The following is a 22,551-nucleotide window of genomic DNA, read 5'->3' as shown; positions in this document are numbered from 1 at the left end:
TACACCCCAACCTGGCCAGGTGTATAGCCAGCGCTGCAGCCAGGGAGTTGCAGCGCTGGTTGTGCCCTGCAGGTGTGGACAGGGTGTAATTGCAGTGCTGGAAAGCCTCTACCAGCGCTGCAACTTGCAAGTGTAGCCAAGCCCTGAGACATAGACTTGTGTGTTCTATTTTATTTTACTTAGTAATTCACTTTGTTCTGTCTGTTACTACTTGGAACCACTTAAATCCTACTTTCTATATTTAATAAAATCACTTTTTACTTATACATTAATCCAGAGTATGTATTAATACTTGGGGGGGGGGAATCTCTCTATCAGTGTTATAGAGGGCGAACAATTTATAAGTTTACCCTGCATAAGCTTTATACAGGGTAAAACGGATTTATTTGGGTTTTGACCCTATTGGGAGTTGGACATCTGAATGTTATAGAAAAGAACACTTCTGTAAGCTGCTTTCAGTTAAGTCTGCAGCTTTGGGGCAAGTAATTCAGACCCTGGTTCTCTGTTGGAGCAGACGGGAGTGTCTGGCTCAGCAAGACAGGGTGCTGGGGTCCCGAGCTGGCAGGGAAAGCAGGAGCAGAGGTAGTCTTGGCACATCAGGTGGCAGCTCCCAAGGGGGGACATTCTGTGATCTAACCCATCACAGACCTGTAGAGTGTCAATATTTGTAGAGTGTCAGATAGAGGCCAAACTTCTGATCCCAACCCTGCAATTGGATGCACACAGGCAGATCTGGGATCTGTGTTTGTAAAGCAATTGACATGTGTTTGGCACCATATAAAAAAATAAACAGCAGTACATTTTATAACAGGGGGAATAGTTCAGTGGTTATAGCATTGGCCTGCTTAACCCAGGGTTGTGAGTTCAATCCTTGAGGGGGCCATTTAGGGAACTGGGGTAGAAATCTGTCTGGGGATTGGTCCTGCTGTGAGCAGTAAGTTGGACTAGATGACCTCCTGAGGTCCCTTCCAACCCTGATATTCTATGAACAATATACAAAAAGTATAAATAGCCTGAAACTGTATTTTCAAAGTGTTTCATACTATTTTAAAACTGTTTAGGACCAGTATTTTCTTTTCTTTCTTGCCTATTTTTAGTTGTATCATGTGCCTTGTTTAATTCATACCGATTGTTACTTTCTTTTTGTTACACAAAATCAGTTGCAATAGGTTCAGCAGTAGTCCAGGCTCCCCATGTGTGGCTTTCAATGGGTTAATAGAATCCATGCTGATTTGTGGAGGTGAAATAACGGCTCTGGAGACAGCCTGGGAGTTAGACCTAGTGCCTAGTATCAGAGAAACAAACAGAGGCCATTTGTGTTAGTGTGTGAACAAGTAAAAAGGGCAACTTACTGCAGTCAGAAACCTCTCTTGTAGGGGACTCAGGCTGTCTGCTCTTCTCATGAAGAGGGTTGTAGCTTTTTTGACTCTACTACAAATAATTTAAAAACAAACAAACAAAAAAAACTGACTTCCTGCCCTGAGGTCATTTGCAGGAAACAGTGTCTGAGTGTAACAAGTGGATGTAAGAATCCATATTCATCTATTTTACTGGTTACTGGTCCTCTAAAATGTGGTTTTAGCTAAGACTCCATTAAAGAATAATGTTACTGCCTCATCAATCTGTTTTTAGAAAGGACAGGAAACAAGTGTCTTGAGAATTTTTCTAAAACAACATGGCAGGAACCAACACAATTACAGGATGAAGAAGTATCAGGTTGTGTTAAGGTTTTCACCTCACCGTCGTTTTCCCATTACTTCCCTCCAGTTTGCCTGTCCAGGATAGAGAATATTGGAGGAGACAGGGATGCCAGATTGCAGACTGCATTTGTTGGCTGGGAGTTAAGGCTGCTAGCTGATAAACCTAATTTAAGGCTCTTTTTAAAGTCAGCCATGTGATCTACAGAAGTCTGCTTATAGAACAAAGAGCTACCAATTGGTGGGTACCAATCCCAGCTGTACCACACACTTGCTGTGTGACATTGGACAAGATGTGTAGGTTAAAATCCTTTCTCTATTAAAGTCAATGAGAATTTTGCTATTGATTTCAATGCAGCCAGGATTTCACACTGTGTTAAATGTGATAGGGGTAATAATATATCCCTACTGCACAAAAGTGTTACAGTGATTAATTAGCTAATGTTTGTACAGCACATTATACCTTAAATGCAAAGCAGAGGGCATTTTTAATGTATTTTAAATCGTCATATATATTGTACTTATATGCAACTTTCATCTAAGGATTTCAAAGCCCTTTAAAAATATTAACAAAATAAATCTCACTCCAGTGACATAAAAAATGGGAAAACTGAGGCACACAGACTTGTGCGAAGTCATTGAGCAAGTCTGTGTATTAACTGGGAAAAGAACCAAGATCTCCCAACTCTTAGTCCTCAGCTTTTTGGCCATAAGACTGTCCTTTCACCTCATACAATATGGGTGTTATATATATGTTTTACTGTTATATTCTCTTTCAAGAGAGTGAGAGAGAGGATCTCCCAAAGAACAGGGATAACTGAATGAAGGCTTTGCAGCTCTAGATTGGTTCCAATACCCTCAATAGGCCTTTCACCTCTACATCTCTGGCTCCCAGACAATGCAGCTCCAATGGAGTCAAGACGCAGAGATTTTCTCTGCTGGCTCTGGGGCCTCTCAAAAAGAGGGATTCCACAACATGGAGGAGACACCACAGAAAAGTTAATGAAACCTCTGTGTCTTTTAGGCATATTCCCCAGGGGATGTTTAAAGGGAGAATATACATCTCTTGCCTCTTTCAGACCTTGCCTAAGGATATACAAAAAATGTTGAAACAATTAATTTCCTGTTGTCGATATCATTTACATTTCATTTTGACTGGTAAGTGACAGATTTTCTCATGCATTACCAAGAGGTTTTTCCATTAATTGCATCATCAATTTGGCTCAGCTGGCAAATAATGAAGTCCAAAGATATTCTCTTTATGTTTCCCTGTTTCTCAAGAGAAGTAAAAGAACGCTTACATTCACTTTTAATGGAGCTTGTCTCTTCCATTTTAAAATTTGACATTTTTATACGTGGCCTTTATTTTACAGGTGAGTTTAATGTTATTTATTTTGTGTTTAGAACTTTATGTAGCAGAGTTTTGTAGTAGTGCTTGTGCCATAGAGTGGTGGGATCTGTGCTGGGCTACAAGTTATAAGTAAAGTAATAAAGGCACAAAAGCTTCATGCTACCTTATAATGGCTTTGATTGGTAGATGGAACACTTGCTGGCTTTTAAAGCAAATATCTTTGGTCAATTAACTTCAGCTAGGGAGTTTTTTAACTCCTTGGACACCATAGCTGGTGTAATTCAGGGGACATGGATTATCAGATAGTACCTACTGAATATTCTTAAAATCTCAGAGTGTATATTCAAGCATTGGGGCATACCCATGTCATTTTGATATTCGTATGTCAAATGTCCTTTGGACAGCAAAGAGGCTAAAGTCTCCATTGTATGATTCAGATACAATAAGAATTTCCTGCTGTCTTTATGGTTCATTTCACTATGGGCCCAATCCTGAGAGGTGCTGAGCATTTGAAATCCCTCTGAAATGGAACTCTGCCTGAGAAAGTGACTAAGTCTTAAAATTGATACCTATTTTCTGACATCAAAATTTGCCCTAAATTCTCCTCTGACTAGAGATCACTCGTATAAAATGGAATTTTGTTGGAATTGGAGAAAATTTGGGTTTTTAATGCAAAACTGGTTAAATTTTAAATGGTGATACTGTCCCCTCCATAAAACCAGACACCTTCGTGAGCCTTAATAATAATTGATGATACATTGCTTTCTGTAGCTGGAGAGGCAGCAAATTCAGTGGAAAGCAGGATTGCTTTGTTTTGTTTTTGTTTAAAGCTGTGAACCTGAAGAGGTACATTGGTGACCTGGTCTGCGGCAAGTTTAATAAATAATAAGGGTACACCAACTTGCAGGGGGTATGGAGAGACTCAGCCCACTATGGAGTTAATATCTTCAGGTTCTGAAGCATAGGTGATACTTCTTGGAGATAACTCCAAACCACTCTCCTGGAAGAGAATGGCTCCTCTCATGAATTTAGAGGTTAGATATGTTGATAAATTCTGCAGACTTACTCAATTGGAATGGTTCAGGCTGAATGCACCCTAAATGATGCAGACATTTCTCACTAAAAGAGCAATCAGAAATGAGCAGAAAACACCTGCATACAGCACACAGATTACAGTGCATAGCTTTTCTAGCTTTTAATATGCAATTTACTTTTATAGGGCCAACTCTTGATGTGCTTACTCAGTTTTCACTCACTCCACAGCCAGCCAAACTCCCATTGGCTTCAATGGGACTGCTCTTGTGAATAAAGACTGCCAAATGGGTTCCTATGATGCAATCTTTTCTCATGTGATTTCTCAGAGTATTACTATTTAACATGCAAAATTAAAGTTTCACCAGAAACACTCACTCAGCCATATTGCACATCCTGTATATCTTATGCTGTTTATGGTATGATAGACATTAATTTATTAAACCAGACATTTAATGAGAGATATAGAAAATACTACATATGTGCAATCTCTCCCAGTTAAAGTTTAATTTTACTTTTAGTACGAACTTAATTTTCCACACTATATTGACAAATAGCACAAGATAAGTTCTTAGACTATCATGAAGCATATATACAAAGGTGAAGCGTTCTAGTTGTGTATTCAGTCTAATTGTGATGTACTTGAATTCCTTGTCCTGCCTCCATAACATGCCCTTGATGCAAACGGCAGTTCCGCCCCATCAGAGGCCTTTTATAGAGTCTTACATGCTTTTATGATGGTTGAATTTCACCCTAACTGAATATACTTAACGAACAGATATTTGATCAAATTCTGCTCTTAATTCTCCCAGTGCAACCTCATTAATGACAATGAGAGTTGTTTTGGAGAGCAGATTTTGGCTCATTTTTGTGAAGTATTTCTGATTCTCCTCCCTATTCATTTTCAAAATGTGTAATCTTTAAGAAAGGAAATGCCTAATGTATCAGTACATTACAGATGTGTTAGATCAAACAGATAAAATAATTATGGGATCCAACATTAAGTTTAATGCACAGAGTGGTTGCAAATAATTGAAAATTACCAGAATAATTTGTGAAATGACATAAAAGAGGAACAAGACCATTTTAAAATCACAGAGCCACGAACTGACAACTAGACATATTACACCTGACAAGAAAAATGGATGAAAGGGGGAGAGGAGAACAACAGTAGTGAAATATTAGCTACTGGGAAATTCTTCCAACCCTGGAGGGACATTTAACAAGAACGTATATGTGTACGTATACTTGCTTGCTTTTGATCACGTGAGTGTCTGCAATGCAGCAAGCTTTGTGCAGAGTCATGCTGATGAAAAGTTCATCCCTGCTGTCAGACAAGGATACTTAGTGGAGGTCAATGTTCTAAAAAAAACCACTGAAATCCACCCAAGGGAGTGATGAGGGATGTACAATATTGATAGGCCTCATTCACAAAACCTTTGCATTAAACATGACCTGCACACCAAAAAAATGCTTTTTTTTAACTTTGTATTTAGAAAAGCTCCTGAATAATACAGAAAAGTAAGAGATTTATTGACCCTTACTTAGTGGAGACTAAGTAAAGGAGAGCAGAGAAATGAAAAAGACCGACTCAGTGATATCAACGATAACTGAGGATATTCAGCAACACCCAGGAGCTGCTCAGCTACTTGAGTCCAAAGTTATTTCAGTCACATTTTCTCCATTGATAACACTGGAAGTATAAGCAGCTCAGCATCTTATGGGATGTGGCCAGGGCCAGCTCAGGGTTTGCCCAAGCGGCAAAGGAGAAAAAAAAAAAAAGCCGCGATAGACGGTACTTTGGCGGCAGCTGCTCTACCACGCCGCTTCATTCCTCGATGGCAGGTACTTTGCTCTGAGAGGGACTGAGGGACCCACTACTGAATTGCCGCCGAAGACCTGGACGTGCCACCCCTTCCAATTGGCTGCCCCAAACACCTGCTTCCTGAGCTGGTGCCTGGAGCCGGCCCTGGATGTGGCCCTTTGTTTGTTAGTAGCTATCAAATTAATGAGACAGCTCAGAGGAGCAGGTGCTACAAACTGCTAAAGGTCAAATGCTATGCTTAGCTGCACCCACTGAATCCCATTGACTGCATGGATGTAGCCAGGAGCAGAATTTAGCCTTATGTATTCAAAGTTCTCTTGTGGATGTTAGTTTTGTATTTCCCATTGAAGCTAGTTGGCAGCACATAGTTTAAATGCCAACACACACTCCCTGAGGCTGATAACAATGCTAATAGACCTTACTCAGGAGCAATATGTCCCACAGAGAGAGATCTGAACTGACAGGGAGAAATACTTCCCAAATTCAATAGCACTGTAGAACATTCAGCACATGAGAAGAAACAATATGTGACAGATGTTAGTCATGTTGCTTAATGAGCTACCAGAATGTGCTTGGACACTACAGTGATGAGCACAGTATAAAAGCCTACACAGAATAGAACCAAGCCAAACCCTGGAATTACACAATTTCTTGCCCAGAACATCACTGAATAGGAGCCTTGCATAGACTCCGGCATGCTAAAGGTAGATGAGCAGGGTTTATTCGTAACATTAATCGCTTTCTCCTTTTTAAACAGCACACAGATTACAGAACTACATGTTCTATATATTGGTATTTGGATGGTCTTGATCTTTCCTTTAAGATGCTGTCAGACAGGCACTATTTAATAATGCAAGGCATGTCAGTTAGAGCTAAATACGGGTCTCATTTACTTGTGCCAATCCCACTGAAGTCAGGAGGGTTATGTGGATGTAATGGACAACAGAATCAGGATTTTAGCATCGACCGTAAGAACTAAAAGGGGGAGGGAAGGAATGGAGCAAGACTGCCCAGACCAAGTCCCTCGAACTTCAGGGGTTTAGGTGCTCATTGACACTTTCAGGATTGAAGGAGCATCAAGCAGTCCAGCACTGAGATGCTATATGTTTGTTCCTCTTAGTATCTCTCCAGCGTATTTTTCAATACATTGCAGGCTGTTGCTGTTGGTAACATCTATTTCACACATTAGTTATTCTGCTGATAAAGAAGTTTCTTCTGAACTTCTCTACTGCTGGCTCCTTTTTTGTTTCACTTATGCCTCCCTGTTTTCTGTCCTTCCACCTACAGTATTTCTGTGGTACTGATCACCCACGTTATTTGAAGCAAGGGGCAGGGCTTAGGCTATAAGTCCAGAGAGAGGGGGAGAATGACTCTATAGCCTACTGGTTAGTACACTCACCTGAGGATCCTGGGTCCCACTCTCCCTGCTCAGTGAATATTTACATGTTCTATACAAAGTGGAATAGTTTCAACAGAGAGTGGGAGAGACCCACCCCAGAGTATCCTATAGATTAATTATTAGAGCTGGTGGGAGACATAGCTTTAAGTCCCTCCTCCAAATCAGGCAGTGGGGATTTGAACCAGGTCTTTCACATCCCAAAAGAGAGTGTTCTAATTGCTTGTCTGTTACACAGAAGGGGGAGGCAGCACCACTTCCTCCTCCTCTTCCTCAACTGTCTTTTATGGGGGTTAGTTGTGCTCTGAGCACACCCACCAGACAAAGCCAGTCAGGGAATGCCTAGTTTGAGAATCTCGCTGGGGCTTAGGTGTGAGCTGGGTGTCTCGCTGCTTGGTTGCATCAGGATTTAGGCAGTGTGAATGTGCACACCAGCAGAAATTTAAGTATGCAGGGGACTTTAGGCACCTATAGGGTTAGGTGGTAGCTGATGAGTGTGGGTTTTGAGGATTTCAGTGGCGCATAAATATTGGACTTAGGCATCTAAGTCCCTTTGTGGATCTAGCCCTAAATGTCTGACAAGATTAGAACAATTTTGTCCAGTCTCACTAAGTTTTAATTCTATTTGATTGTAACTACCAGTAATTAATTTTTCTGAGTCTAGTTTGAATAACGATTGACTCAGCTGATTGCAGCTCACTAAGGAGTGGGAACAAAGAAAGCTACCAAGTTATCAAAGAACTCCCAAATATTAGGTTCCATAGGCAGGGGCGGCTCTAGGAATTGAGCCGCCCCAAGCAAGGCAGCACGCCGCGGGGGGCGCTCTGGCGGTCGCCGGTCCCGCAGCTCCGGTGGACCTCCTGCAGACGTGCCTGCGGATGCTCCACCGGAGCCGCAGGACCAGCGGACCCTCCGCAGGCACACCTGTGGGAGGTCCACCGGAGCCGCGGGACCAGCGGACCCTCCACAGGCACACCTGTGGGAGGTCCACCGGAGCCGCGGGACCAGCGGACCCTCCACAGGCACACCTGTGGGAGGTCCACCGGAGCCGCGGGACCAGCGGACCCTCCGCAGGCACACCTGTGGGAGGTCCACCGGAGCCGCGGGACCAGCGGACCCTCCGCAGGCACACCTGTGGGAGGTCCACCAGAGCCGCGGGACCAGCGGACCCTCCACAGGCACACCTGCGGGAGGTCCACCAGAGCCGCCTGCCGCCCTCCTGCGGCACGCCACCCCAAGCACGCGCTTAGCGCGCTGGGGTCTGGACTCGGCCCTGTCCATAGGGCTAGAGTATAGCACTATGGTTGCTCTTTGCTTTCACATTGTGAAAGTATCTTGCCTAATAAACAATTTTTCCTTCCTGCAGGGAGTTTTTCTGTTCTTCCACATGCTCATGATCAGGGGCGGCCCTAGGCATTTTGCCGCCCCAAGCACGACGGCTTGCCTGCGGAGGGTCCGCTGAAGCTGAGGGTCCAGCGGACCCTCTGCAGGCAAGCCGCCGAAGGCAGCCTGCCTGCCGCCCTCGTGGGGCCGGTAGAGCACCCCCCGTGGCTTGTTGTCCCAAGCACGCGCTTGGCATGCTGGGGCCTGGAGCTGCCCCTGCTCATGATTCAAAGACTGGAACCAACTAAAGCTTCCACATTGTATCTGAGAACAAAAGCTTTCTTGTTTAAATCTGTCTTAATCAATGCATAATGTGGGTCACACGGCCCTCATTAACAGATGTTTAGTTGTTGTCAAAATTGGCATAAATTGGAAAACAAGGGGAAGATTTTCTTGTGGCTTTTATGGGTCAAATAACTCTTGAGTGTGGACTCAGAATGGATCTGAATTAACCCTGGCCTCTAGTGTTGACAAATAAGTACTGTCCCAGTTAAGATGTGTACATACTGTCTCTTTCTTGGGTTGGCTTAATTATGTTTGAGAGACACGTGAAGTAGAAGATGATCTGCAAGAATCGTTTATGGCTGTTTTCATAGTTCTAAAACAGAGATCTGGCTTTCAAAGAGGCTGAAAGCCATAATGAGGTGTAAATAGTTGTATAACAGTAACACTCCTACATTTGTTTAGACCAAAGTGCCTTCCACCACCACCTAGACACCAGGTAGTCTCACCAGAATGTGGCCCAATTTGCTTCCACTAGAATCCATGGGAATTTACATTTGGACTTAGTGGGAGTAGGCACAGGCGTTGTGTTTTTATAAGAAAATATTCCTCCATCTTGGAAAGTTGTTGGAGGCAAAAAGGATAGATCCAAAAAGTAGGGAAGCAAATCTTAAAGCTGTTTTGATATATTATCATACTACATTTAATCTTAAAATAAACAGCGATCCTCACTTCACTATCAGCTAATAGAATTATTTCTCCCACATTTCAACTAGAAAAAGGGACACAACAGGGCTGGTCCCGCCTTTTTAATGTCTCAAATCACTGTCAATGTATGTGTCAACACTCAGCTATTGAAGGTGTGACTATAAACAGGAAAATTCAAAATCAATTTATATGCTAATGACATTTTTGTACTATTGAAGAATCTATCCTGATCAATCCCATCATTATTGAATGTCGTTGATATTTTTGGAAATATCGCTGGTTTTTGCATTAACTAGAATAAATCACAAGCAATAGATCTATCCAAAAGACCAGATTCATCTAAGATTCATCATTTTCCATTTCAAATATGTCAGGAAATAACTTACGGAAGTGTTAAAATTTGTCCTAATCTTCCCAAAATTGTTTCTATAAATATGGACTATACATTAAAAGAAATTCCCAAGACTGTAGAGAGGTGGCGTCTCTTCCCTCTAACCTTTCTGGGGAGAACAGAAATAGCCAAAATGAGTATCTGCCCAAGATTGACTTATATAATTAGCCTGTTGCCTTTCAAGGTGTCTCACTTACTTTTTGCTCAAATAAATAGGCTTATCATAACAAGCAAGGTTGTTTTTTATTCCATACAAATAGGATATTTAAATTATATATATAGATATATATATATATAATTTATATGAAATAGAAAAAGCCTCGCTTGTCACACAAAACCCTTTAAAAAAATCCTGGGTAACTAGAGGCATGGGGTTATCAGATTTGTTCAGTAGAACCTCAGAGTTACAAACACCAGAGTTACAAGCTGACCAGTCAACCACACACCTCATTTGGAACCGGAAGCAAATACAGTAGTACTCTACTGTAAACTACTAAAAAATAAAGGGAAAGCAGCATTTTTCTTCTGCATAGTAAAGTTTCAAAGCTGTACTAAGTTTATGTTCAGGTGTAAACTTTTGAAAGAACAACTATAATGTTTTGTTCAGAGTTACGAACAACTTCCATTCTTGAGGTGTTCGTAACTCAGAGGTTCTACTGTATCTATATTATCTAGCATTCCAAATGCGCCCCTAATGTAAGCTGGTTCCCCTTCAGTAGCTTTGTATACACACTGGCCTAGTTTGAGATTGAAAAAAGCATAACAATGCCCTCTCTTTTATATACCTTGAGAGGCTACCCACACCCTTAAGGAAAAATCCAGTCTTTGCATCTGCCAGGGAATCCTGCAACGGGATAAGATGATTACAACATCCAATCATACTAATTCTCTTCTTGTACCATTGTGGAATAACCTGTGCCTCAGGATCAAGGCCAACTCCATGCTTAAGACAATTTGGATAGAAAAATGCTTTGCATTACCCCTCTCAATTTTAGTCTCAAAGAAAAATGGGAAAAAGCCTTACTGTCCCCGTAGAAACCTGGGAGAATATCTGGCTTAATGTGAAAGATACTTCATGTTCTTTATCCTTGTGATTCTTTCAGAACAAGATATTAAACAGGCATGCTAGACTCCAGAATGTTTAAGGCTAAATTGGCAACACAAAATGAGTGTTGGAGATGCAAATATACATGTGCCAACCTTTCATGCATCCTTTATACCTGGTAAAAAATGGATGTGATCTTGGGCTTCTACCTTGACATGGTGGACAGGGGCGGCTCTAGGAATTGCGCCGCCCCAAGCAGGGTGGCACGCCGTGGGGGGCGCTCTGGCGATCGCGGGTCCCGCGGGACCAGCGGACCCTCCGCAGGCACACCTGCGGGAGGTCCACCAGAGCCGTGGGACCAGCGGACCCTCCACAGGCATGCCTGCGGGAGGTCCACTGGAGCCGCCTGCAGCCCTCCCGCGGCACGCTGCCCCAAGCACGTGCTTGGTGCGCTGGGGTCTGGAGCCGGCCCTGATGGTGGAGAAGCTTGCATATACTTAAGACTCTAAGAGTAATGCCATCTGGAGTCCTGTACTCCTGGTAGGGTCAGTCCCACGGCGGTAAGGTCAAAGGCAAGGTACCAGGCAGCCCAGCACAACACAACCCAGTATAAGACCTCAATGGCCAAACAGGCAGATGAAGCAGGATCACCTCTCAACACCTGCGAAGGTGGACAAAGGCCACAACGGAGGAGAAACCCCGGTCATCTTGCACCTCGTTGCAACCGGACATAGGTGCCTCTTCTGCCAAGATTTGTGTGGCTGTCAGTGCGCATCAGCTCCCCACATTGAACTACTCACACTCAGGCTTCTTTCACAGGAAGAACTTTTCCTCCATCCCTTCCCATAAAAGTCCTGTGGCTATGGGTGAGTGGCACTGAAGATAGGAGAAGTGATCACCAGGAATCCCTAGTCACAGACCAACATGCAGGCGGTGACCGCAAGATGGTCATCATGTGCCCCTGGACTGGGATAGAGGGGCATTTTTGGCAGCAGTGGTCATGACTGAGCAGGCCTTTTTAGGAACCCCTCTGCTCACCCCATACAGGGAAGGGACTAGAAAAGATGCCCCAAACATAGGCTATCCTACCATACCTGACTGGATAACCATGTCCAGAGAGATCACTTGCAATCCTGTCGAAAAACAGAAATGTTTCTTGCAACTTGGAATGTCCGTACCTTAGTAGACAAATCAAAAAGCGAAAGACCCAAATGCAGAACAGGAATTGTTGCCTGAGAACTCTCAAGGTACAACGTTGACATTGCTGCTGTAAGTGAAACAAGACCTGCAGATGGAGGCCTCTTGAGGAAAGAGGGCGGCAGTTACACTTCCTTCTGGAAAGGAAAACCAGCAAGCAACAGGCGAATACATGCTGTTGGCTTTGCAATCAAAAACCTCCTAGTCAACCACCTGACTGAACTCCCTGTAGGCATCAATGAGCGCTTTATGACTCTCCGCATCCAACTGGTCAATAAGTCATTTGCCACTAACATCAGTGAAGAACAGAAAGAATCCTTCTACACTGACCTTGATAAAATTTTGTCATCCATTCCAAAAACAGATAAGATAATCCTTTTTAAGGATTTTAACGTAAGAGTTGGCGGAGATTCTAACATATGGAGTAGCACCATTGGTAAGGAAGGAGTGGGCAAGACCAATTCCAGTGGAATCCTTCTACTCAGAAATGTGCAGAGCACAACCTCGTGATCACAAGCACAATCTTCAGACAAAGCAACAAATACAAAACAACTTGGCAACACCCCCACTCAAAGCAGTGGCACCTCCTAGACTATGTCACTGTAAGAACACAGGATCTAAGAGATGTCCAAATCACCCATGTCATGAGAAGAGCCAATGATTTCTGGACTGATCACTGCCTGGTGAGGTCAATCATGTCCATCAGGATTGCACCAAAACATAGAAAGCAATCCAAATCACACAGATGGCAATACAACATCCAAAGACTTCAATCCTCAGTGCACCAAGAGAACTTCCAATCTCCTCAGTGAAAAACTGGCCATCTGCACACCTGAAAATGACAGCACAAGTGTCAAAGAAGACTGGGAAGTCCTAAAACAGACCATCCATGAAGTTTGCAAGGAATCCATTGGCCTTGCTACCTGCTGCCATCAGGACTGGTTTGACAACACCACCGAGATTACAGTCCTTTTGGACCAGAAAAGAAAAGCTTTCTGCGTCTGGCAAAACCAACCACTATCCAGTCAGAAGCAGAGCTCTTTCCATCAGTTCAAAGCTGAAGTTCAAAGGAGGATCCAAGAAATCAAAAACAAATGGTGGAAGGACAAGGCAAAAGAAATCCGAACATTCGCTGACAAACATGATATGCAAAGCTTTTTTTGTGAGACAGAGACCCTGTAAGGACCAAGCTCATGTGGTCGTACACCTCTGAGATCCAAAGTTGGTAGTACACTTCTTAAAGATACCGAATCCATCAAAGAGCGCTGGAAGGAACACTACCAAAAGCTTCTAAATCAAGAATCAACTGTGACTGTCGATACCATCGACTCCATCCCTCAGGACCCAATCTGGGAAACTCTTGCCAACTCACCATCACCTGAGGAGGTCTGCAAAGCAATGAAACAAATGAAGAACAATAAAGCACCAGGTCCTGATGGCATACCAGCTGAAATACTGAAAGTGGGAGGAGAACACTGACTAGCAAGCTTCACCAGCTACTCCTCAAAATCTGGTGCACCAAAGACATCCCTGCTAACATCATCACCATTTTCAAAAAGGGAGACTGGGCCATCTGTGGCAACTATCGAGGCCTTGCCCTCCTCTCCAACGCTGGGAAGATTCTTGCTAGAATCTTACTGAATCACCTGCTCCCTCTTGCAGAGGAAGTACTTCCAGAGTCCCGGTGTGGCTTCAGACCATCATGAGGCACAACTGACATGATTTTCACAGCCAGAGAGATTCAGGAAAAATGTCAATAACACCACCAGGACCTGGATATGGCCTTTATCGATCTGACCAAAGCCTTCGACTCTGTCAATCATGAGTCTCTGTGGAAAATCATGTCAAAGTTTGGTTACCCAAGCAAATTTGTCACTATTGTAAGACTTTTTTCCATGACCAGATGACTGCCTCTATCTTGTGCAGTGGCTCTATCCCTGAGCCCTTTGTCATCCGAACTGGCATAAAACAAGGCTGTGTACTGGCACCCCCCCCCTTTTCTCCATTTTCTTAGTAGCTATGAAAACATTAATCCAAGACTGTTTACTACAAGGCATTGGCATCCAATATCAGATTGACAGCAACCTCTTCAACCTTTCTCGTCTCCATGCCAGAACTAAAGTAATATCGACAACAATAACTGAACTGCAATACGCAGATGATTGTGCTGTAGTTGCACACTCAAAGGAGGATCTTCAAACAGCCCTTAATTGCTTCTCTGAAGCTTTTAAAAGCCTATGGGTAACTCTGAACATCGGCAAAACAAAAGTTCTCCATCAACCAGTCCCTGGTCAATCAGACCCAGCAAGGAAGATCTATATTGCTAAAGAAGAACTGGAAAATGTAGAATACTTTGCCTATCTTGGCAACCATCTCTCACAGAGGGCAAACACAGATGTCGAGATTCAGCACAGAATGCACTGTGTCAGACCATCTCACTGGATGTTCAACAACCACAACATCAGAACACACACTAGACTTTTAGTTTATAAAGTGGTGGTAACCCCAACTCTCCTCTATGGCTGAGAGGGCCTTGAATAATTCTAAAACCTGTAGTAGTTCGGATTATCATGAACATTTTGTTCCAAGGCCTGTACTTTTTTACAAATATGAACTGACTCATTCTCAAAACACCCTTGTGACATTGGAAAATATTATTGGGTCTACTTTAAAAAAAGGGGGAAATTAATGCAGAGAGCTTGTCTGGTTTGCATTAAGCCATAACGGGAACAAATATCACAACTGGGGTTGAAACTCAGGAGTTCCTGGCTCCCAATCCTGTGATCAGAACTTTAGTCCTCAGCTTTCTCTCTAAAGAAATATAGATAGTTTTATGGGGAAATAGATACTTTACGCAGAAGGGTGATATGGCTAAGTATTGATCACCTGAGTCTCTAGGCATATAGATGAAGATTTTTCAGAAGTGACTAATGACTTTGGCTGCCTAGAATACAAGGGCTCTGAGCAATGTGCAGATGAACAACGTGCCTGTACTAACTTGTATTACATAGCAAAATATGAGGCGGTATTAACTCATTATACCTCTATTAAAACCATCACATTAAACATAGCATTATATCTGATATCACAGCAGGGTTGTCTGAGTAAATACATAGGTGATCTCAACTGTAAATAATAAACTGAGCCTCAGAAACATTCCCAGGTGTTCGAAGAAGTATAATGCAAAACGAGCCTCTTATTTCCTGTAGGTCTCTGAAAAAACGAACATACCTTTTTTACAATCCCAGTAGTGGTTACAATGGTCTCTGCTCCTTCTACAGTCTGTCTTGCCACTGTGTTCACGCTGGCCACAACCGCTTCACCCACCACATTGGCCTGCTCTTTGGTTTTCTCAGCAACTAAATGTTCAAGAAAAAGTAGAGTCAGTGAAGTAAGTTCAAAATCCATCTTTGTTTAACTGGATAACATCATAATTAAGAGTCTACAGAGCTAGCTTGGATCAGTGAAATGGATGGGGCCCAACATTTGCAGCAGGGTAACACAGCAATATTTTGCCCGGTGCTATTTGGACTTTATGTATGCAGGCTACATGCTAACAGTTTAACTTTACAGTGCATTGGGGCTAATTCTCACACATGCTGATTACCTCAAGAATAGATGGGTATTGCAACCTGGCAACCTTTAGAGAAGGGGCAGATTGCAAAACAAACCTACACCAAGAAGCAGTAGCACCAAAAAAAAGTCATCTTGCCCATTGTAGACTGTCAAACTGGACTGCCCTTCTGTAACCCCTTTCCATCTAGCTAAACCCTCCCTATAAGCCCCTTCTAGATGATTAATAGAGCTGGCTGGAGAAAGGTAATTCTGTTTCACAGAAGATTTCAAAATTTGGTTTTGTTCCAAATTAGAACGAAAACCAAAAATTTCAAAATTCGCAGTGAAAGTAAGAGTGCAGTCCATCTGGTCAGCAGCTATGGAGCCAGGGACCCTGGATGCAGTGGGGTCATAAACTCTAAGACAGCCTGCCAGGCAGGCTGCCAAGGAGTTGGGTAGGTGAGCTGGGAGAAAACCAAGCAGGTTTCCAAATTAACGTTGTCAAAAATCAAACTGTCTTCACAGAATGTTTTTATTTCAATGATTCTACAAAGTTTGTTGAAAAAATGTTTTGTTGGAATTTTTCTGACTAGATCTACTGATTAAACCCTTTTGGCCTGCTTCTAGCACTGAAGAGTGCCACAACCTACAACATTGCCCAGTGACAAGCATCCTTGACCCATCCCGCAGCAGAACACTCATACTCTCTGACACGCTGAGCAGAATATCGAAGCCTCTGTGATGCCTTTCCTGCGTTACTTTGTTTAGGAGTCCCAGCATGCAGAGCATTTCTATCACCAACGAATCATTCTGCGAATCATGGTACTTTGGCTTCTAAAATGTAAAAGAAAACTCCTTTTGCTTTATATCAGTCGGAATTATATTCTTATCCATATTTACAACAGTGCACTATTGATTTACACAAATCTGTAGGGACTGTGCTCTTACCTGAACTCACGCTGTGCACAACTCCCTCCTTGGTTTTGGTACCTATGAAAGGAAACACAGGCTCCATCAACATCACCCCCTATGGGAAGAGCTCTTGAGTTCTGATAGGGTGTGGTCCTAAGCTGCAGGGTCCTTGAGTAGTTCTCAATAAGGGCCAAAACCTACTCTCACTGAAGTCCATGGGAGCTTTTCGGTTGGGAGCTGGGTAGCTCCAGTTAGTTTTACTGGCATGTGTATTATTCAGAGGTGTCTAGACAATTAACCTTCACCTTTTACACCCTGAAATAATATCTTTAAAATGAAAAACTGGTTGATTTAATAGTGCAGTTAAACCCATGTTAGATTAACCAATTATGTAAAAGAAACCAAAAGAGAACTTACCATAAAGAAATGCCAAAAGGCTGCTTTTTTCACGCTTTCAAACACTGAGCTACAATTCCTGTCTCTTCCCCTACTTCCCAGCAGGAGGTCCAGGCTCAGCACTTGTTAAGGCCCTGATTTCATACAGTCAGTGGAAGTTTTTAATACGTAAGGAGTACACGATTGGGCTCAGAGAGAGACAGGCTGCCAGTCACTGTCACGGTGATCAGGACAGCGCAGGTATTTCTAAAAAATATTTATTTCCATAGTAAAGAATATATAATGTATTTAGCAGCCCTATGCTGTGAGGTATTGAAGTCAATGGGAGTTGAGGGGACTGGCCCCTAAGGAACAACAACAAATCATTGCGGTTTTCCTTTAAGCCTGACTCTACTTGCTCAACAGACCTCATTGTATCTGTGTACTGCAGGATGCACAGTACGTCAGATCACTTACAGTATGTTTAAACTGAAGCTTGGCGCATGCCTCTTAGCCCGGGTAAGCAAACGTGCTACCTCTGCTCAAGCTAGTGCACCAAAAATAGTAGTGTGGCCGTTGTAGAGTGACCAGATGTCCCAATTTTATAGGGATGGTCCTGATTTTTGTGTCTTTTTCTTATATAGGGTCCTATTAACCCCCCACCCCCATCCCAATTTTTCCCATTTGCTGTCTGGTCGCCCTAGGCCGTTGCAGCATGGGCAGTGGCACTAGCTAGCCACCTGTGTTCAAGCCTGCCCAGGCCCCTGGTTATGAGTTTGAGGTGCGAGCCCAGTATGCCATCCATGCAGCAATGTCCAGACTGCTATTTTTAGTGCACTAGCTTGAGCAGAGCTAGCATGTGTCTGCCTGCCTGGGCTGGGAAGCACACTCCCAGCTGCATCTAGACATCCCCTAGTGCTGAGGTTTTCAACCTTTTTCATTTGCAGACCCCTAAAAAATGTCAACTGAAGGTGCAGACCCCTTTGGAAATCTTAGACATAGCCTGAGGGGCCCTCAGGGGTCTGCGGACCACAGGTTGAAAACTACTGCCCTAGTGGTTGGAAGCCTCCGCAATAACTAGATTCAATTTCATGTTAAAAACCATCCCTATTGTAACTCCATTGACTTTAATAATGAATTTTCCCTAAAAACCGTTTTTCATTGTTTCCATCTTATTAAAAATCATTTAAATCCACAAATCTTCTCTTTACTTTTTCATACTCATGTCAGAAAAATGGACCGTTTTTATGGTCCAGTTACAACACACTGTAAAGAGTGATGCAGGCACACCCAGGCTGTGAGCTACAGCAGCACTGATTCAATAATTATGTGTGGGTGGGGTGAGGTGCGGAAAATTAATTGCAGACCATGCCTAGCACTCATTACAAGCCTAGAAGGAAGGCAGAACAAGTGTACTACTGTGATAACAACTAACCCAGCCCAGTTCTGTCCTGTCTAATTGACATTTGTAATGTGCTGTTAAACATAACAGAGCTCTGTGTCGCTCAGACGCTTGTGTCACCAACAGAAGTTGGTCTAATATAAGATATTACCTCACCCACCTTGTCTCTCTGGGACTGACATGGTTATAACACTATATACAAACATAATAGATCTTTATTTTTTTAATTTTTGTTAATGTCATCTAGACTCGACTATAAGGAAGATGCCCTGCTACTTCACAACCTAACATTCTACTTCACCCTCAAATGACTGTACAGTCATGTAGAGGAGAATACATTTTTGATTAGTGTAGCAGAATGGATTAACGATACTATGCAGGATATATCAGTATTTGAAAACCAGAGAATATTGCACTGTGGTTGTGATACTCTCTATAATCATGTAACAGCAAACAGCAGTGAGCAGAACAGGTCTGCATTGCATACATGGCCACAATAATAAATTGAGGTCCTAATATCTGCCCAGTGCACCAAGTTCTATTTTAATATAATCTTGCTTTAATGTTCATTATTCCTACAGGTACCCAATGCATCAGGCTGTACCATTCCAAAAGAGCACTGCTTAATGCTTATTTATTCTACAATTCACCAGTCACAGCCATTCAAACATAGCTCTGCTTTAATGCTTCTAAAAATGTAACTTCTTAAATATCCAAAAATCAAGGAAATCAGCTGTTTTAATTAGCTGAATTCATATATTCATTATCTTTGCATTACTCCAGCGAACACATACACCAAAACAAGAATTGTAAGGAGTTACTCTTATCTCAATCATTACATTTGTTTTTTCCCAGGACTCTTCACAAATAGCTATAATTTTTTTTTCTTTTTTCTAATGGAAAATAACTCCTAAGAAGAGGGAACCTCGCAAAACAAAAATATCTGAATGCAATTAAAGACCGAAGCAGAAGCAACAGCAGCAAAAAGCCCCTGGTGCTGCAGCTTGTACACAGCTTGTTAGGTTCTTTTCATTTTTTTTAAATGCACTCAGGACCACACCCAATGACTCAGACTTCAGCTCTCATAATGCACTCTATGAAATCTAATCTTCCAGCACATACCCTTGCCAGCAAGCGACATCTGTTGAACTGATAAGCATTCAGTTGAAGCTGTCAAGTTGCACTGTTACTTTTTAATCTTTGCTTGCAGGTTGTGTGCATAGTTACAGGTTCATACCTTCCCTGCCCCTGCTACAAAAAGGAATAAGAAATGTATAGGATATAGAAAATTTACCATTGGGAAATGACACACCAATCAGAAGTTTTGTATTCTAACTAGGTACACTATAGTGATAGTGAAGCACTGTGCACTGACAGGCATGCATTCAGACAAGAACAACACATGACAGGGTGTGTACAGCTCCTATACAAGGTATTAGATCTGGTCTTTTCATCTGCAAAGGTCAGTGCCTTGGGTGTCTTGTGACTGATGCATGAGGCCAGATGTTTTGGGGATGCCAGAACCGCATTCTTTATTGAGAACTACTGGATTGGATTATCTAGTATTTCTTTGATACTGAATATAATTTTGTGATTATGATCTTTCTATATTGCTTGTACTGCTGTGTGGCTTACAACTCAATATTGCATCAGATTCTCTGCTAGTGTAAGTTGATATAGTTCCATTGACTTCACTGGAGTTTATACCTATTTACATCAACTAAGAATTTGGCCCAGTGTTGCTGCTGATCATGCAGTAACTACGAGAATCCACAGCAGCCATTATGTTCTCAACGACAGCAGTAGCATGGACAGGAGAACTTGTTTTGACTGAGTGAGGGAATTGGAAAAGAAGCCCAGTGCCATAACCAAAGTGCCGTGAGATCTTTCTTTCCCACCTGGGTAACCACATCCATAGGCAGAGAGAACCCCATTTGAATGGCTGACTGTCATGGCAGCATCTCTTACCGGTGCAGCCCCACAGCCTCAAACTGCATTGCAGTGTTAGCACAGGATAGTGGAATCCCCATCCCCAGGCATTGACATGGGTTGTGAATTGAAACTTTCTGGCCCAGAGAGCAAAGATACCAGCGGAACTATGATGACCCTGTAGGGTTCAGGAAGCTGTATGCTGCAGTAGATGTCACAGAACTAGCCATTTTATCTCACGCTGCAGTGACTCATCAATATTGGTACTGATGTCTGGTCAACTGGAATCCTCAGGAGGACTCAGAGATCCCATCAGTGCAGTGAAATGCTAGCTTTCAATTCATTAGCAGAGTTATGTAAGACGTTGACTCAAAACAAGACATCCATCCCACCCACTACTGTCCTTTTTCTGACAGCCAGAAAAGACTTTCACATCTCTGAGTGGTTCCAACTACACAGCAGATTCAGATTTCAAATTCCTTCATGCAGTGTCTTAACAGCAACCTAACTGTAGTAGGTTATGTAAAGAGGGAAAGAGTACTGAAAGAGCATTTTAATTTAATTGGGCATTTTGATTAGCCTTTCATGGGGATATAGCTAGGGAGTGTAGCGCAGCAAACAGGTTCTGGCCCCTGCAATGATAATGGGTGGTACACACGCACATAACTGGCATCTATCTCTTTTGCTCATTTAAACCAAATTCTGAGAGATCTTAATTATCTGGATTTTAGCATCCTCATTCTGTGAAATCCTGGACTAAGGACTAAGCATGCTCTAGCATCCAGTATGCACTCACCGCCATGGAGGATCAGGCCCTTAATGAGCAAAGTATCACACAATGCATTATAAAAAAAAGGCGGAGAGCATTTTATAATGCATTGTGTGATGCTCTGCTGACTAAAATGTTTAAATGCCTGATGTAGTTAAAAAAATATCCATGCTCCTCAAAGTTAGTGTCTAAACAGACTCTTCATTCAGCTATTTAGGTTTAAAAGAAGGCTTTCAAAAAGTTTTTGAAATGGTTAAATACATAAGATCATGGCAGAGCATTCCGCACTTTGATTTGCTTTTCATTTTTGCACAGTCATGAGACAAAGGCCTGGGAAGATATTTGGGAAAATATTTATAAAAATGCTAAATATTCTGGTCTGATCTTGCTCTGATCACCTAGGAAGAAGAAATTGGGTACAATAGCAATCCCCACATTTGACAGCTGGTTGTCATGGTGTATTTATCATTTTTATTTACTTATTTTTAGAGATTCTGTAATCAAACTTTCGATTGTGGTTCAGCTTCAGATTAAAATGTGAATTGGTTATATATTGCTAGATAATGGCAGGATTAGCTGTACTACATCAGTAATTGTCTAAATCTGGGGATGAAGATTTGCTACGAATGGGGTTTCTGATTCCACTGAATTTTGAAAATGCAGATCTGTAACTACGGTAAGGTTTTTAACATGGTGATACTCTGTGTATAAGGCACTGTTAATGGAATCAAGAACCTTTTCTATTTAAAAATCACAGCTTACCCACAGCCAGCACATACAATAGCAATCCTCCCTTCGGAGAATAACAGGGGATAAGAGTGTAAGACTACAAACACAGTGTATATCAACCCAGTGGTTTTGTCCGCCAGTATCATGCATACACCTCCATCAGACAGTGCTGATACCAGGTTTCAAGGGCAGCTTTGAAATGATTACTGTAGGGTTTATGGAAATGGAGAGGATTCATTATATAACAGATGTTTCCAGGAAGGGAACAACTTGTGTCACGATCCAGCACCTAGCCATTGGACAACACTGATACTTGCTTTGCAAAGAGACAGTTAAAGGATTTTTGCATGGAGAATGTAAAGGGTTATAGAGCATAAGGAGGAGGATCTCTGAATAAAATGACATGAGGGTGGGAAAATAGGTGATTCCTACTAGCCTAACTTAATAAGCAGAATCACTGTGTATGCCCTTAATAACCTCAGTCACTATGCTAGTAGACAAATGTTTGGGGAGTGAGTGACTTACCCTGAAAGCAAAGAGGGAATAATAATTGTAATATGTACCTTCCATCAGAGGATCTCAAAGTACTTTCTGAACATTGCATTAATTCATATGTAGCAATCCTGCCTCCCT

General features: G+C 42.4%; 1 protein-coding gene across 3 annotated transcripts in view; it reads right to left on the bottom strand.

Annotated features, from left to right (window-relative positions):
- SNCG (synuclein gamma) overlaps positions 1-22,551 on the bottom strand; it is a 41,441-nt gene that overhangs the window by 2,961 nt on the left and 15,929 nt on the right. For all 3 annotated transcript variants that reach the window (XM_039482259.1, XM_039482260.1, XM_039482258.1), the window contains 2 exons: positions 16,751-16,792; positions 15,479-15,606 (listed from right to left, as the gene is read on the bottom strand). In XM_039482259.1, coding sequence (XP_039338193.1) covers positions 15,479-15,606; positions 16,751-16,792 — 170 coding nt within the window. The remainder of the gene's footprint in view (positions 1-15,478; positions 15,607-16,750; positions 16,793-22,551) is intronic.

The sequence above is a fragment of the Mauremys reevesii genome, linkage group 7 (genome assembly GCF_016161935.1).
Source record: "Mauremys reevesii isolate NIE-2019 linkage group 7, ASM1616193v1, whole genome shotgun sequence".
Lineage (NCBI taxonomy): Eukaryota > Metazoa > Chordata > Testudines > Geoemydidae > Mauremys > Mauremys reevesii.
The sequence above is the reverse complement of the archived record's forward strand: the minus strand, read 5'-3'. Positions and strand labels throughout refer to the sequence as shown.